Here is a 17,510-nt window from a genome sequence, read left to right as displayed (position 1 = left end):
ACAAATTGTCGTAGGAGCACAGATTGAGAGCTAGGTCAGCCTCCTGGTTTTGCAAATGAGAAAACTGAGGCCTATAGAGATTGTGACTTGCTGGAGTTGGCCTCCAACCCGGAGGTCTTTTCATTCTAAATCTAGCGTTCCTTGCGCTGCATTGTGTTTGCCTCTCTTCTGGTTTTTTCTCATCACCCCATCATTCTTTTCTTCTAGGCTTTTAAAAAATGAATCATTGTTAGTTTTGAGTGGAAAATAAAAGAAGACCCTTCTTATACTGGTTGAAACTCATTTTTATTGAAAGGAAATTTGCCTTAAGTATCATCCTTGATCTTCTGTGATTGGCAGCAAGAAATGGTGTTGAGTATTCAGAGTTCAGGCCTCACGTTAACCCTATGTCGTTAGTGTTTCCAACTTTATTGGATACAGTGATGTCCTCTTAGAAGGTAAGTGTCCTTCACTTGGGGAGATGACTAACTAAAGTGTGGTATATGAATAGGATGGAATATTATTGTATTGTAAGAAATGACAGATATGAGGAATTCAGAAGGACATGAAAAGACTTGTAGGAACTGATGCAGGGTGAAGAAAGCAGAATCAAGAGAATATTATACACAATGACTACAGTAACATAAATGGGGGGAACCCACAATTGAACACAGATGACGGTGACCAGTATTGGTTCTAGAGGCCAGAGGATAAAACATACCATCTTCTTCTCACTGGATAGTGGTAGGGTAGGACTGCAGGCAGCTGGTAGCTCAGTGGATAGAGGCCTGGACCTGAAGTCAGAAAGACCCTAATTAAAATCTGGCCTCAGGCACTTACTAGCTGTGTGACCCTGGGCAAGTCACTCTGTATGCCTCAGTTTCCTCAACTGTAAAATGGGGATAATGGCAGCACCTACCTTCCAGGGTTGTTGTGAGGATCAGATGAGATAATAATCTTTTAATTAATTAATTTTTAGTTTTCAACATTCACTTCCATGAGATTTTGATTTCCAAATTTTCTCCCCATCTCTCCCCTCCCCCCACCCCAAGACAGCATGCAATCTGATATAGGCTCTGCATATACATTCATATTGAACCTATTTTCATATTAGTCATGTTGTGAAGAAGAATTAGAACCAATAGGTGAAACCACGAGAAAGAAGAAACAAACAAAAATAAAAAGAGAGAGAGATCAAATAATGTGCTTCAATCTGCATTCAGACTCCATAGTTCTTTTCCTGGATATGGACAGCATTTTCCATCATGAGTCCTTTGGAGTTGTCTTGGATCCTTGAGTCTGTCAAAGTTAGTCATCGTACATTGTGGCTGTTACTGTGTCCAATGTTCTCCTGGTCCTGCTCACTTCACTCAGCATCAGTTCATTCAAGTCTTTCCAGGTTTTTCTGAAGTCTGCCTGCTCACCATTTCTTATAGCACAATAGTATTCTGTTACATTCATATACCACAACTTGTTCAGCCATTCCACAATTGATGGGCATCCCCTCAATTTCCAATTCTTTGCCACCACAAAAAGAGCTGTTATAAATATTTTTGTATACATAGGTCCCTTTCCCATTTGTATGATCTCTTTGGGATACAGCCCTAGAAGTGCTATTGCTGGGTCAAAAGATATTTGCATTTTTGTAGCCCTTTGAGCATAGTTCCAAATTGCTCTCCAGAATTGTTGGATCAGTTCACAACTCCACCAATAATGCATTAGTGTTCCAGTTTTTCCACATCTTCTCCAGCATTTATTATTTTCCTGTTTTGAAATGAGATAATTGCAAAGCGCTTAGCACAGTACCTGACACATAGTAGGTACTTAATAAATTCTTATTCCTTTCCTTCCCCCTCTCCCCCTGGCAACAGGTATCCAATGTTGCACACTCTGATAGACTCAGTGACTGTGGTTATGGAGAAATTGTTACATATCTTTAATCCTTGTTTGTGCTTTTGTTCATGCTGTTCTCTTTACTTAGAATGGCCTTCCCCCAGCCCAGTTCCACTGAATTTCTACCCATTCTTCAAGACCCAGCTCAAATGCCATATTTAGGAAGCTTTCTGATCCTGCTTCCCCCCCTCCCCCAGCAGAAAATGATCTTTCTCTCTCCTCTGAACCATCATTGCACCTTGTACCTTTCCTATTTTGCCTCAAATTTCTTTGTAAATATGAGTGGTTGTAGTACTTTTTTATATTATGATGTTTATATTATTATTTTTCTTTTGAGAAAGTGGCCTAATGCTTAGAGAGCTGGCCTCTGACCCATCCTGGCTGTGTGACTCTGGATGAGTCACTTAACCTGTCAGTGCTCTAGTCCAGGGCTTCTTTAACTTTTTCCATTCTTGACCCACAGTTTAAGAAGCACTGTGGGCCTAGTCAACTCTAAAACTAGAGGTTGCAGAGGTGGTCTTTCACTGGAAGAGGGAGTTTGTCACCTGCAGCTCTCTACATTGATGAAATTGCAGGTGCAGTCAAACAAAAATTTCTCTTTCTGTTATTTGTTTGTGTCTTATTTCCCTTCCTGGGCTTTAAGACTTTCTGTCTATCTGTCTGTCTCTCAAACTCTCGTGGGTCCTGGGAGAGCTTTTCTCATGGCGGAGCCATTGATGAGCTCCCTGGCACATTCCCACTCCTGTCTTTGCCAAAAAGTATGCCTGCAGGAACCTCTACAGGTTCCAGCCTACAACTCTGCTGGAATTCCAGGGGCGGAGATCTACCTGTGTTCAATGTGAAGTCCAGAAATCTACTGGCTGGGACTTTGGCAGAACAATGGGCCATAAAAGTCATTCTAATACAGTTGTTTGGAAATCCAGATCTCGCTGCTTTGATTGTGGGGAGAAGCAAGATAGGTCAGAAACTGAAAGAAAACATTATTTATTTTCTTAAGCTTGTCTTAAATCTAAACTATTTTGGCAGTAATATTTAGTTGACATGTTGGAAATATTTAAGTTGGATCTACTAAAGTAGCTCTAAATCTAAGATCCTTGAGATTGTTCATTTCTACTAGATGGGGCCTGACCATTGGTTTCCAGTATTGATAGGTTTGTTCTTGTTTTGCTTTGTTTTGTTTTGAGGTTCTCTGTTCTTTGCATCATAACAGCCCTACTGTTTTTCCTATTGTAAAGCTATTCCTGATAGGATTGCTCCTGATGCATTTAACTGTTTCCTGGAATATCATGCTCTTTATTATCATCAGAACCATTTAGGTACTTACTCTGTATAGAACATCCATTCTAGATGCTACAAGGTGCTACAAAGAACATTCTTGACTGTTTGCTGAAATGAGATCACATATGTAAAGCACTTTGTAAACCTTAACATGTATTTGTATCTAAATGCCAGTTATTATCATTATTATTAGTGTTGCTCTTACCATTGAGACTCTTTAATTTTTTTTTTAGGCAGTTGGGGCTAAGTGACTTGCCCAGGGTCTCACAGCTAGTGTCATGCATTTAGTCTGTGGCCGGATTTGAACTCAGGTCCTCCTGACTTCAGGGCCGGTGCTCTATCCACTGCACCACCTACCTGCCCGAGACACTTTACATTTTAAGAAGTAAATAGGACAGACACATTTATATCATTATATCGTATTATATTATGTGGTATTGTATTATATTATCATATCATATTATATCATATTATGTTATATACAAGTGTTGCTGAGAATGGTGGAGTACATAGAGTTGCAAGAGCAACTACAGCCACCCGGGATTAAACTGAACAGGCTTCCTGAGAAGGCAAAGTTTGAGCAGCACCCAGAGAAAGCACATCATTGTTGCATTGGGGAGGGTGGATCAGTAGAGCAAATAGCTGAGAGGCAAAAGCATGCCAGGTGCCAGATGCCGATTTGGGCAGGCTGGGAGGATAGTCAGATTGTCGGCCAGTGGTGTTTGGGAAAACATGAATCAGGCTATATGTAATAGGAGAACAGGTTGAGATAATCATGATTTGGACTTGTAAGGTCCTCTTAGCTTTTCACAGTGTGAATGATTCCATTTTTGTTCATGTTTCTCTTTTCTACTGGATATTTTTCCCCTTTTGAACAAGGGTTCTGCTCCACTACTTTGGTTTGGAGTATACTAAACAGAAAACATCCTAACAAAGGACTTGAATTCCTAACCACAAACCTATGAGTAGATTATATCCCCAAAGTTCTTTCTTAAATTTGGAACTGAGGTTCATTTTCCAACAGAAATTACTTTAATAAGTGGTGTTTAAGTTGCTAGGCCAGTCCACAAGGTCAATTTAGCCTATAAAATAACTGAAATATAGTACAGAGCAGGGGGAAGATGAGAGTTTCTTCCCTCTTTTTTTCTGCATAGTCCTGGCCCTAGACAAAACTTTGATACAGTCCATTTCTTTGATGTCTTTCCCAGCACACTGCTCTTCAGGTTCCCAGTGTTTGGTGCTAGGAAGGCCAAAGGAGGAAGGAAAATCCAGCAGGAAGGGAGTTGCCAGTGGAGTCAGAAGCTGCACAAAGGCTGAGGAAGACAAGGCCTGACAGAAGGCTATTGGGTTTGGCAACCAATGTGTGGTAACTCTGTAGAGCAATTTAGGACCATAGATTTAAAGCTAGAAGTGCTCTTAGAATCATGGAACTGGAGATTTGGGAAGGTCCTCAGCCATCCAATACAACCCATACCTAATGGCTAGCATTTTATATAGTGCTTGCTGTGTGCTAGGCACACAGTAATTGTTGTGATACTCACAACAGCCCTGGGGGATAGGTGTTATCATTACTTTCATTTTACAGGTGAGGAAACTGAGGCAAACGGGAAGCCAAAATCACACCTCTAGTAAGTGTTTGAGGCTGCATTTGAACCCAGGGCTTCCCGACTCCACACCCAGTGCTTTATCCTGCCTAGCTGCCTCAGAGGAACCCCACTCTAACATACCTGTTAAGTGGTTGTTTAATCTCTGCTTGAAGATCTCCAAGGAAGGGGAACCGACCACCTCTCAAAGCAGGTCACCTTCTTAAGACTATTTTTCCTTATCTCCAATCTAAATTTACTTGTCAGCTTCCACCTGTTCTGTCACCTGGGGCAGGACAGAACAAGTCTAAACCTGTTCCCTACTCCACATGCTCTAAGACAGCTCTCATTTTCCTCCTGCATCTTTTTTCCAGGTTGAACAGACCTAGTTCCTTTAACCAATCCTCACATGTCATGGGCTCAAGACTCTTCATCAAGCTAATTGCTCTCCTCTTAACACTCTCTAATTTATCAAGATACTTAAAACGTGGCACCCAGAACTGAACACAACACTTCAGATGAGGTCTGAGGTGCAACGAGTACAAAGGACTGATCCCTTCTCTACTCCTGGAAGCCGGGCCCCTCTTCATACCCCCTCCCCTCCCCCATCCCTTCCCCTTTTTGGGCTGCCACAACCTATGGCTGCCCATTGCCTCCTGAAGTCCTGAGGCCTTTTGCGGAGCACCTGCTGTCTAGCTACACCTCTCCCATTTATACTCGTCCAGCCGATTTTTGGTACCCAAGGATGAGACTCTATTTTTTTCTTATTGAATTTCTTATTAGATTCAATGTCGTGCTGTAGCTTGTCAAGAAGCTCCTTTAGTCCCGAGCAGCTATCACTTGCCCAGCACTGCACAAGCAGTAAGGCCAAGAGCCAGGACTTGAGCCAGATGTGACTCCAGAGTTGGCGCTCTTTCCCCTCTCCCATGCTGCCTCACATTATGTGCGTAAGTGAAAGACGTGCTGTATTTCACTTACTTCAGGCTTTAAGGTACTTCAAGCAGCATCTCTCCATATCACATTCTAATTTATCCTGACTCCTTTTGTACTCTGAAATTTAGTACTGTCAGGTGATTTATCATGATATGTCATGACTATATACATATGTATACATATATAGTGCTATAGACTACACTGGAATTGAGATTTATAAATGCTGAAAAACCAAACATTTGCAAAATCACAGAATTTTAGCATTGAAATATACCCTGGTGATCATTTTGCCCAAGGCCCTCATTTGTTGAGTGGTGGGATCAGAGGCCTGATTATAAGGGGTTAAGGAGTGAGTAGGTGGTAAGGAAGTAGAAGCAGTAAAATTAGACAGCTCTTCACTATAAGCTTGGCACTGAAAAGGAGGAGAGATTGAGGAGGTTGGCTTGAGAGGATATCAGAGTGAAGTAGACTTTGGGAAAATGGGGAATATCTGGACATGGTTGTAGGCAGCACAGAAGGAGCCAGTAAGAGAGAAGGAGGGGATAGATAAGGCCCTAGTCAAGGTGGCACACTTCTTTTATCAGTGGAGGAAAGAAGAGGATGGGAAAAGTTGGATTTTGAGATGTGGAGTCACAGAGATAAAGGAGCTCATGGTGAATGACCTGTGTTTTCTGAAGTAGGGGATAAGATTTTTCTGGTGGGGGAGGAGGAGGAGGAAGAGGGAATAGGAGCTCCAGGAGACAGGAGGAGGTTTGGAATGCCCTTGGGGAGTGTACTCTAGATTCAATCAGAGAAGAATTGCTTTTCCTCAGTGAGGGCCCAGTTGACATTACATAATAGGAATTTGTAGTCAACCCAGTCAGCCCAGTTGTGTGACTTCCTTTAGCAAAATAGAGAGATGCTGATCTGAGATGGAAGATTGGTAGGACACGAGCAGCTGTTGGACAGGGGGTAGTGGATTCAAGGGGCAAATGTAGTGAATATGGTTTAACGAGTCAACTATGGAATCAAGACTGTGAAGAGAGAAAAATGAGGCCGAGTAGAGGTGATGGATTGAGAAAACAGAGAGGGATAAAGTCATTGGATATTGGGTGAGGACAAAGAATAGCTAGGGTTAGGAAGGATTAGGCACAGGGAGAGATGGAAGGGGAGATAGTGATCAAAAAAAGGTTATTTGAGTTCTGTTTCTGCTTTGTCACAGCCTCTGCCTTTCCCTTTGGAAGCTGTTGATTCCTTCATAAGTGCAGGATTTTTCACAACTGCTTCCATGGTGGCAGCATCTGCTCTAATTGAAAAGGGTGTGGTGGGGTGTCAGCTGTGCATCTGTATGGGGCCTTTGTGGGTTGCATGTTTATAGATCATGGATTGCCCTGTAGCAAATGCAGTAGGGCAAGTACAGATCAGAACTGCTTTTTGCCAAAGGCCATTACGAAACTTATTAAGCAAAGAGGAGAGAGAATGTGATCTTTAAAATAGATTACAAAGATCAAAACAATACAAACAAATGAGTTTCTGAGTATAATAGATAACATTTTAGAGTTAATTGCCAGGAATCATAGATTATCCTCTCTCTCTCTACTAGTTAACACTTGAAATTATCTCCCTCTTAGAATTACTTTCAAACTGTATAGATTTATTTATTTGTGTATGTTTTATGAGCAGCTAGGTGGCAAAGTGGATGGAGCACTGGGCCTAGATACTTACTAGCTGTGTGGCCCTGGGCAAGTCACTTAACCCTCAGTTTCCGAATATGTCAAATGGTGTAGAGAAGGCAATGGCAAACGACTCCAGTATCTTTGCTGAGAAAACCCCAAATGAGGTCATGAAGAGTCAGACGTGACTGAAAAACAGCATAACAACCAAAGTACATGTTGTATCTCCCTCAACCCCGTAGAATGTAAACTTCTCCAGGGCAAGGGGTCGTTCAGGTTCTGTTTGTCTTTGTCTTCCCATTGTTAGTACGGGCCTTTTCTAGCGTTTCGAGGCGTTTGATAAGTACTTGATGTAGTGAAGTGAATCAGAGCTATCGCCTTCATCCTAATTTTTGAGCAGGCTGTGCTAGCTTCCCGTGATATGTAAACGCGCCCACTGCTGAGGTTTAGGGATGCTGAGACCACAAAATCAGAACATGCGGGTCCTGACCTCAAGAATTCGACCCAAGCCTTCTTTCAGCCAAAGACAAGGTTTATTAGAACATCAGTCATATTGGGCAGACTCTTAAGGAGTCTGAATGTTAGTGAGCTATTGGCTAGATTGTAAGAATCTGAGCATCTGGAGACAAGATGGACATTATATACAGAAAGACTGTGGGAGGGATCTAGGAGTAGCCAAGTAGTCTATGGGGGACTGTGAGGTAATAGAATGCCAGGGACCTGGACCATGTGGCCAAGGGAGAATGGAGCCTAGATAGGATTAAGGGTGGGAAATGACCATAGAGAGGGAAGACAATGGAGGGGTAGGCTAGGTTTGGGGTAACAGAGAATTGGGCAATTGGTCATAGCCACAATGAAAGGCCAGTTGATGGGATTATAGCCTCGGGACCACCAGAGATTTGGCCATGTGGGAAAGTCCAGGGTTTTTCCTTTTTGGGGTCCAGATCCCATCCTCATTACCCATGACTGAGAGCAGAGGACTGGCCTTTCTGATAGCACATCTATTTTAGCATGGATATTAGTTAAAATGTCCCAAGAAGCTAGTCATGCTTCCAAAACCACTGAGTAGATTCAGAAGTACTGTGGAGGGCCTTCAACCAAGGTGCCCCATAAATACAGAGTTGCTGAGCCTAAAGCCTCTGGTAAGCATGCCTTCAGGCATGACAGTAGCCATAGTTTAGCTGTGAATTGCTGTAAAAGCTTGCCTGCCTTGGTGATTGGATTGACCAAGGGGAGTGATCTTTGTAATTGTGTCATCTGAGAAAATAGGGCTCTAAAATATTTAGATACCATGTTGTATGTGGTGGTAGAAGATCAGTTGAATTAGCATCTGCTTCAGAAATGATCAGAACACATCCTTGGTGATTTCATCGGAATTGAAGTGTACTATGGTAGTTCTTAATGGGACAGTCTCCATTTCTTAAGTGCTTACTTATGGTCACATGAATATAGATTCTAATTCAAATCAAGTAGATTCTAACAGTGAATACTGAACTTGAGTCATTGGATTCGGCTTTTTCTTTTATTGCAGTCTCATGCTGGGTGTGATAATATCTTAGTAAGATTTCTTTTATTTCCTGCTTTTTTTCCCCCACTGTCACCATTTGCCTTTTTTCCTTTTTTTAGCTCAAAATTCCTCCCCTCCCTCTTCTGCAAGCTTATTATTCTCTATGTAACTTGAAGTCTTTGCCAAGTACTTGCATAATTTCCCTATATCTACCTAACCTGTTCTTCCTAATGTAACTTCTCTTATAAACTAGAAAAATTTGCTTTAATTAGCACCTTTAAAGTTACGCAAAATCATGGGACCCAAACATGAATAATGTAAGGTTCCTCTCAAAGTTGCCTAGAGACATGCATTGGGAAAAGCCCATTATTTCTCCTGACTCATTTCTTAGGCTTGCTTCCAATATGACTGATCATACCAGTTGAACAATGGTATGTAAACAAAGCTCTGTAGAAATATACTTCTTTGTCATTTCTTTCCCTTCTACTCCTACCGACATAGTTATCTCCTCTGCCCTTGTCTTTTTAAATTGTAAGCTCCATGGGGACATGGCTTGTTTAAAATTTTGTCTTTGTATCAGTGCCTAGCCCACATAAATACTTAATAAATGTTTGTTGAAGTGAATTGAATTAATGTATTTTAGTGATTTGGTAGTTGAAAGAAAATTACTCCAAAGACAAAAACAACTTGGTGTAGTAGTATTAACTAAATGAGTTTCTGTGAGAAATTCAGGTAAGAGGGAGAGAATAATCAGGAATAATTTTAAGGATTTTTTTCTGTCCTCTTGAAAATGCCCTAAGTTTTGTCTTAGTGCTGTATTCATTCAAATATGGTGAAGTCTTGCCTTGGAAAAAGCTTTTTACTTCCTCATCCAAGATGAAGGAAAGTTGTAGGCAGGCTTTGAAAAAGTGATTTGTATTTACTTTACACACTTCCGTGGGGAAAGAAAAATATTCATTTCCACTGCTAAGTTAAAATCTTTTACTTTTTTTTTAAAAAACAGGAATGTGAAGGAAAGCAGAATGGATCCAGTTATGGGTGTGAATTCTGTCACCATCGCAGTGGAAGGTATGACATGCAATTCCTGTGTCCAGACCATTGAGCAGCAGATTGGAAAACAGAATGGTGTACACCGTATTCAAGTAAGTAACTGCCCCAGATTTAGGCAAGGACAAATTATGATGACTGGAAACCTGGTACGGAAACAGACTTGAGAGTTCAGGACTTGGGAGCAAAGAATGTCACAGTTCTAAAGATGCTGTTATGTAGGTGTTCTCTGGACCTTTATTTCTCCTTCAGTAACAGAAATCAAGGTGATTAAGAGATTACTTTTCAATTTTAAAGTATCTGAAAATGGAAGACATGGCATCATTAGGATTGTTGATTGGGAAAGATGGTGACCTCTCCCTCCTTTCCAGTAATTGTTCTGTGTGGGTCACGTGGCTCACAGATGCTTCCACCTATGGGCAGAGGCTCTTCCTTACTCAGTAGTCAGCCTGCCTGGCTTCATCTGGCCTCTCATTTCTTCCATCTGAACAGTAAACCACAACACAATTCATCTTTTCTCTTAAAATTGTTAGTATAACTGAAAAAAACCAAAATTGAAAGTAATAAAGCATGGAATATTGTTTTTTAGTAGAATCCAGGATCAGTAGACTCTATCAGAGAAAATAGGTAAGGGTCGTGTGTGTGTGCTTTGGGGTTTTGTTCCCTTACATATCCCAGCCAATATTTCCCCCAGGCTGAAAGAATGGAACAATGAAAAATCGTGAAAAATTACTGGTACTCTTTGTATATGTTTAGTGTAGACTGATCATCAGTGGGAGAAAGACCATTAAGATGGTGCCCATTAATGATCAGTAGCATGTTAGATGGACCTTATGATCAAGAAGGAGTCCAGTTTGGGCTGCTGTTGTAGCTTTCTTTTAACTTGGTCATTTAGGTTTCCTCATGTGCACATGGCATACTGGGGCCTGTTTATAGTCACAGAGAACACTCTGTTGGGAGTTGGGAGCCAGTTGGGAGCTCATTGTGTCTTCATTTTTATATGGCCACTGACTGCCAGGACAGGCAATGTTTCCTCCACATCTTACCCTTCTAGGGTGCAGCCTGTCATCATTGAGGAGAAAGTCCTATTGCTGTGCTTTGGTGGACAGACCCTGGCAAGGTCTGATTTCTGACGTGTAGCCAACTTGCTATGTATTAGGCAAACCTCTTCACCCTGGTTTTTGTTTCTTCATCTGTAAGACAGGGTTGACAATTCTACCTCTTGCAGAGAGGCTACACAGCATTACTAATTGTGGAAGTGAAAGAACTTCCTTATTGGGTCCAGTGGGCTTCCTAGACTGCATGTTTCCCTGTGGCTACATTCCTTTCTTAATTTGTTGGGGCCTTGGATTTTGCAAAACTGCCCGATGAGATCATAGCCACCTAAGAGATGAAAGGGGACCTTAGAGGTCATTTGGTCTGTTCCTCTTATTTAAGACAAGGAAATTGATTATCTGCCTGTATTTGTTTTAATCTTTATTCAAGTGCTTTGTAAACCTGAAGTATTTAAGTGAGAACTATTATTATTATTATTATATAGGGAGTTAGGTGGTACAGTGGCTAAGAGTACTGAACTTGGAGTCAGGAAGACATGAATTCAAATCCTGCTTCAGACGTTTAGGATCTGTGTGACCTTGGGCAAGTCACTTAGCTTGTCTCAGCCTCAGTTTCCTAATCTATCAAATAGAGATACCTTCCAGGGTTGATGATAACCTATGCAAAGTGCTTTGCTAACCTTAAAGTGCTATATAAATGCTATCTATCTATTATCATTATTATTATTATTATTATTATTATCCCTTAATATAAGTTGCAGTCAAATTTTGCTATACATTTTCAATAACAATAAAAACAACAACAAAACTCTTCAAAAGGGAAATGGAGGAAATTGAGATAAGTGACTTCTACCTACCTCTCCTTCCTGTGAGTTGGATTTTTATTTCCTGTGGTATACTTAACCATCCTTTCTTTGTCTTAGCGATTTTTAAAAACAGAATAACTCTGTTCTGACTGTGGGCAAGACCCTTCATCTCTTAGGTCTATTTCTTCCTCTGTAAAATTAAGGGAATAGATTAGATTATCTCTGTTCCTTCAATGTTCTATCTCTGGCTGTTGTTACCCAGCTGCCTTCTCAGCTTTGTGCTTCCCTCTATCATCATCATCATCATCATCATCATCATCATCATCATCATCATCATTTTTCTTCTTCTTCTCCTTCCTCCTTTTCCTCCTTCTTCCTCCTTCTCCTTCCTTCTTTCTTCATCTTTTCCTTCTTTTCTTTCTCACCTACTTACTTCAGCTATCATTTTCATCTTCATCTAAATTATTCCCTTTCTTGATTCCCCACTTCCTCATCAAGTTATTTTGTATTTACTTTATTATGGGGAAGCATCATGATACTACATAGTCCAAAGAGTCCTGTATTTGGAGTCCAAAGAGCTGAGTTCCAATCTCGGATCTCATGCTTACTATAATGCCTGAGTGACCCTCTGGGTTTTCATTTCCTCATCTGTAAAATGAAGGGCTTGGAGCAGACGGCCTCCGAGGTCTTTTCTGCCTCTAACTCCCTAATCCTACTTCTCTGGACATTATTTTTTTCCACCAGGAGAAAGTAAGCTCCTTGAGGGTGGGACCTGCTTTGTTTTTACTGGCTTAGTATCCCCAGTTCCTAGCATAGTACCATGCTCATAGCAGACATTTAAAATAGATTGCTTTGAATTGAGTTCCACTGAAGCACCTGGCAAGCTACCTGAGGTCAGAAGGTAACAGAAGCCAAAGACCTCCAAAGCAGTGGAGGCAGTCGGGGTTACACAGCTAGTGAGTATCATGGGTCTAAGGCCACATTTGAACTCAGGTCCTTCCTGACTCCAGGGTCAGTGCTGTATCCATTGCCACCACCCAGCTGCCACCTGCGCCCCCCTCCCCATCTCCCCAGCCTTTCAAAACCACCCAGTCCTTCCTCAGATCACAGAGCTAGAGCAGCCCCCTCTTTGTATAGATGAGCACACTGAGGCCCATTGACATGAAGTGATTTGCCCAAGGTCACACAAGCAGTAAATGGAAGAACTGTGATTCAAATTCAGTCCCTGGGGTTCCAAGTTCAGGGCTCTTTCTGTTGTACCAGTCCCATGTTATCCATCTTCAGCGTTGATTGAAGACATTTGAATTTGTTTGGGTGTTTGTAAGTCAGTGATTTTCGAGTTTGTCCGCCCTGGCTTTTCCCCCAGTAGTGCCCCTCCTGCTCCCCTCAAGCCCCCTACATTTTGTTTTAAATGTGTCTCTTGTTACCAAACAGCTATTTGTAGCTCTGTGTCTCTGGTTGCCACAACATCTTTGAAATACTCTGCACATTCCACGTTTGAGAAACCCTTGTCTGCATCTTATTTTTAAATCCCCATTTATACCATGTGTATTTGTGCCCATTTGTCTAGTTTGATTTGCCTGTTGTGGCAAGATATGTCTTCATAGAAAGTCATATTCTTGGGTTTAGAGCTCAGAGGGACCCCAGAGCTCATAGGATTCTGGAGTCATCGATTTTGAGCTGGAAGGGACATTAGAGGACATTAATACAACCAAAGAAGAACCTGTGGCCCAAAGTAAGTGGCCTGCCCACTGGCACACAGGTAACAAATGACAGGCAGAATTTGAACTCAGCACCTCTGATTGCAAATCTAGTGTTCTTTTCCACGGTATCATGCTATCTCTGGATCCAAATAATCTGCTCCAACCCCTTTACTTCACAGATGAGGAAACTGAGACCTAGAAAGGAGAAATGACTTGTCCCGGGTCACATGAGTAGGAAGTAGCAAAGGCAGGTTTCAAACCTGGATCCTCTGACTCACTTTCCACTCTCCCATACTGCCTCCAAATGGCTTGAATCACCTTTGTACCGTATTTCCCTCCCCAAAGCTTGCATACTACAGTACACTCAGTGGGTGTGCAATTAATATTTAATGATAACAGACTCTTCATGAATAGCCAGCCCCATATGCTACCACCTCCCCATGTTAACCTTTCTTGTGGTTGGTTTGGGCTTTCTTAGAATGATAATGTGGAGCAGAATTGTGTATGCGTAGTTTTGATTTGTCAGTCAGTGGAATTAGAACATGGCTTGACTGACCCTTGGGAGAGGGGGCCTGATTCTTTCTTCCTGTGATGTATTCTTCAATTCCCCAGTCCCCAGCCAGGAGAGCAAGATCTGCCAGTCAAGCTGGAAGCTTGCTTGCATGTTGCTGTAGAGTCATTGAAATAATCCTATTCTTCCAGGGCTCTTGTCACCTATCCAGCCAAGACTCCTATCAGGGAGGGAGTATATCAAATAGCACCCCTCCCTTGGTCTATTTAGAGAGTCCCTCTGGGTGCCTCAGTGCCTCTCTATGTTCCTGCCTCCCCACTCAAAAATCTCAAGGCATCAGGAAAATTAAAAATAGTTCTTTCTCACAAAAAGTTTGGGGACCTGGTGTAATGTGACTCCCATGGAGGTATGCTATTATATATGTTTACTGTGAGTTGGTGACTTTGAAGGTGTCTTTTCACAGCCAGGGATTAATGAGTCATTCCCTAAACATATCCCTAATAGCTCCAGGAAAGGACACATGTTTGGTAGCCTCATCTGAGTAATGTTGTTCTTATTATTAGTGCCTAAGTGAACCTTTGAAAGCCATTAGAAGAACCTGTGGCTTTTCTTTAGGCCACTCGCAGGTGTTGTTTGTAACTTGGCTGTTTTAGATCATTTATCACGGGAAGAGGAAAGAAAGTGAAACCTGTTTTGTCGGCGTGCTGGTAAGGAATTTTATCAGTTTATAGCAATTCCAGAATTGGTTCCAGAATTGCCTCCAGGAAAGGCAATTTCCCAGCAGCACTTTGTAGTCTTGTCTACCTATCATATTCTAATATGTATTGTGTTTGAAATCTATATTCAACATCATTTTTTCCCTCCCAACTACACAGGAGAGATACTCATATGTTCTGTAGAGTATTACATCCAGCAGAAGATCAGACTAATAAGGCCCTTATGAACAGGAATCTGAAAGATTCCCCTCTAACATCAAAAGTTCATTTATTTAAGATGTGTACATGGTCAATTAAATTGGAATTATCGGGGGAAAAAAAGGTATTAGCGACCTTGGTGTGTCATCCAGGTCACATAACCTTCAGTTCTAAGAAGTTCTTGCTTGGGGGTTTTACTTAGCTTGCTATTTGTTTTCTCACAGTAACAATCCCAATGAAGATGGCTTTACAGTTGAATACAGAATTGTCCAGACTTGAAGAATTTGCCCTTAGTTTGGCTTGTGACTTTTCACAAGAACTTGAGCCAATAGCCTTTGATTTTACTCATTGGTAAAAGATCCGGTTACCTCAGCCGTTGTGTTTCAGTTTGAGAAAGCACTAAAATCTTGAGATAAAAGGGCCTAAAGAGCTATGTATGTCAAAGTGCTATTGAAATGTAGGCAGTTCAGTTGATGTACTTTCCTTTCCCTGCCCTTTCCCCAAATAAAATTCTTTTTTAAAAAAATTAATTTATTTTAAGTTTTTAACATTCACTTCCATAAGATTTTGAGTTTTAAATTTTCTCCCCCTCTCCGAGAGGGTATGCAATCTGATATACACTATACATGTACAATCATATAAAACATATTTCCACACTAGTCATGTTGTGGAAGAAGAATCAGAGCAAAAGGGAAAAAAACCACTGGAAAGAAAAAAAAGAGAGAGAAAATAGTATGCTTCTATCTACATTCAGACTCCATAGTTCTTTCTCTGGATATGGATAGCGTTTTCCATCATGAGTCTTTTGGAGTCTCCAAATAAAATTCTGTTGGTAAAATTCCACATTTCAGTCTCATGTCCACTGGGGTTAGAAATAAGTTTTCAATCGATTTCACTTAATTTATGTGAGGAAAAGAGCAGATTCCAACTAGTCACAAGTTTGTGCTCCTGCCTACAGCTACGGAAGTTTTTATGGAAAAAGAGAAGTACAGTGATAGTTTCCAAATGTTTTCTGCTCCTTTGGCATCTAGTTCAATTTCATGGACCCGTATTTGGTATTTCTCTCTTAATTTACCTTTCTCAAATTCTTCCAAACCTAGTGTTTCTTTATATTCACCACCTGCTGTGGTCCTGGTCTGGTAAGCATCCACTTTCAGTCCCCCACATGCAGTTGTCTCTGATTTGTTTTTGGGAGAAAGTCAGAATCGACAGGTGCCTATTTCATTTATTTATTTTTTAGGCACATTTTCTGGTTTGAATTGATCTCCAGAATAATCATTTTTTACTTCATAACCTTTGTAATTCTTTGACTAATCAGAACCATCCATTAAGAAAACAAGCGGTATTTTTCAACTTGTTGGCTTGGACAAAAAAGGCTAGCAAGAAACAGATTTGCATTCTATGGTACTTAATTTTTTTCTTTTAATATGAGTGGTTTAATTTTTAATGAGTAGTAAGTGTGACACCTGAGCTTGATTTTTAAAAATCTTTAAATGAAACCATTTAAATCTTTCTTTGATCTAAAGTGATTGGTACTGTGTGCCAAAATGAAAGCTATATCCCACTAATTATGTAGCTATATAGCTTTACTCCTGGCAGTAGAACCTTTGATAATTACAATAAGACTTTTTTACCATCTAGAAACCCATACATTTGGATTTTTCTCCAAATAAACTTATGTCCTATTTACTAAAAACTGAATATTCTGTAGAAAATGTGGATCCCCTACCTAGTGAGCTACTACAGGTAGAAATCTTTTTTCTGACAGCATTTATACTTTGTAATTACAGGGCTAAATTCTTCTTTGATATTTACATATACATTCCTATATGATTTTCCAAAAAAGCCTACTAAACTCACTCATAGATGTCGGTACTGTTTCTTCAAGATCTTCCCAGGATTCACCGCTGCTTAACAAAGAGCCATTTGAGGTCAGACCAATGCCATTTGATTTTAGTTACTTTGCCAAGGAATAGAATTAACTCTATAACCTGAAAACACTTTATGTGATCAATAGTAAACTATATGTGTGTGTGTGTGTGTGTATGTGTACACACACACACACACACACCTGTATAGAGACATATATGTGCATATATGCACATAACATATATATACACATAACATCTATGTATGTATACACACGTGTGTATCTATATCATAGAACAGTGAGAGATACATAGTACTATACTTTCTGAGTTTGGCAACTTGATATCAGCAATGAAAAGGAAAAAGAACACTTCTTATTACTTCCTGCCTTGATTTTCCTACTTTTCCTTCCTTCTGCCCTTGCTCTGACGGGATCTGTCTAGATCCAGTCTTGGTCTATTTTGACATATGGGAAATGTGCAAATGATATGCTAATTTGCATTAGCATTCACTGGGAGTCGCCTGTTTAAGTGAAATTGTAAGTCTAGACCAACACATTACACTACATATATTGTGAGTACAGAATGTTGGGTACTTTTCAGATCGTGGTTCGTGTCCTCTAGGCAGCATAGCATGTGACTACCTTTAGAACATTAATATTTTGATCACTTTTTAGCTACTTTAAGTCTAATTACAGTCAGCTGACAGGATCATGGTATTTATTGCTAGAAAGGACTTTAGAGATTATAATTTTTGAGAATGTAACATATGGTTTATTAA

General features: G+C 40.6%; 1 protein-coding gene across 2 annotated transcripts in view; it reads left to right on the top strand.

The window, feature by feature from the left end:
* The window catches only part of ATP7A (ATPase copper transporting alpha), a 116,609-nt gene that overhangs the window by 38,351 nt on the left and 60,748 nt on the right, over positions 1-17,510 (top strand). For both annotated transcript variants that reach the window (XM_078147964.1, XM_020964548.2), the window contains exon 2: positions 9,829-9,967. In XM_078147964.1, coding sequence (XP_078004090.1) covers positions 9,848-9,967 — 120 coding nt within the window. In that variant the 5' untranslated portion in view covers positions 9,829-9,847. The remainder of the gene's footprint in view (positions 1-9,828; positions 9,968-17,510) is intronic.

Source organism: Phascolarctos cinereus, unplaced genomic scaffold (genome assembly GCF_003287225.1).
Source record: "Phascolarctos cinereus isolate Bilbo 61053 unplaced genomic scaffold, phaCin_HiC Scaffold_8;HRSCAF=390, whole genome shotgun sequence".
NCBI classification, from domain to species: Eukaryota; Metazoa; Chordata; class Mammalia; order Diprotodontia; family Phascolarctidae; genus Phascolarctos; species Phascolarctos cinereus.
The sequence above is the reverse complement of the archived record's forward strand: the minus strand, read 5'-3'. Positions and strand labels throughout refer to the sequence as shown.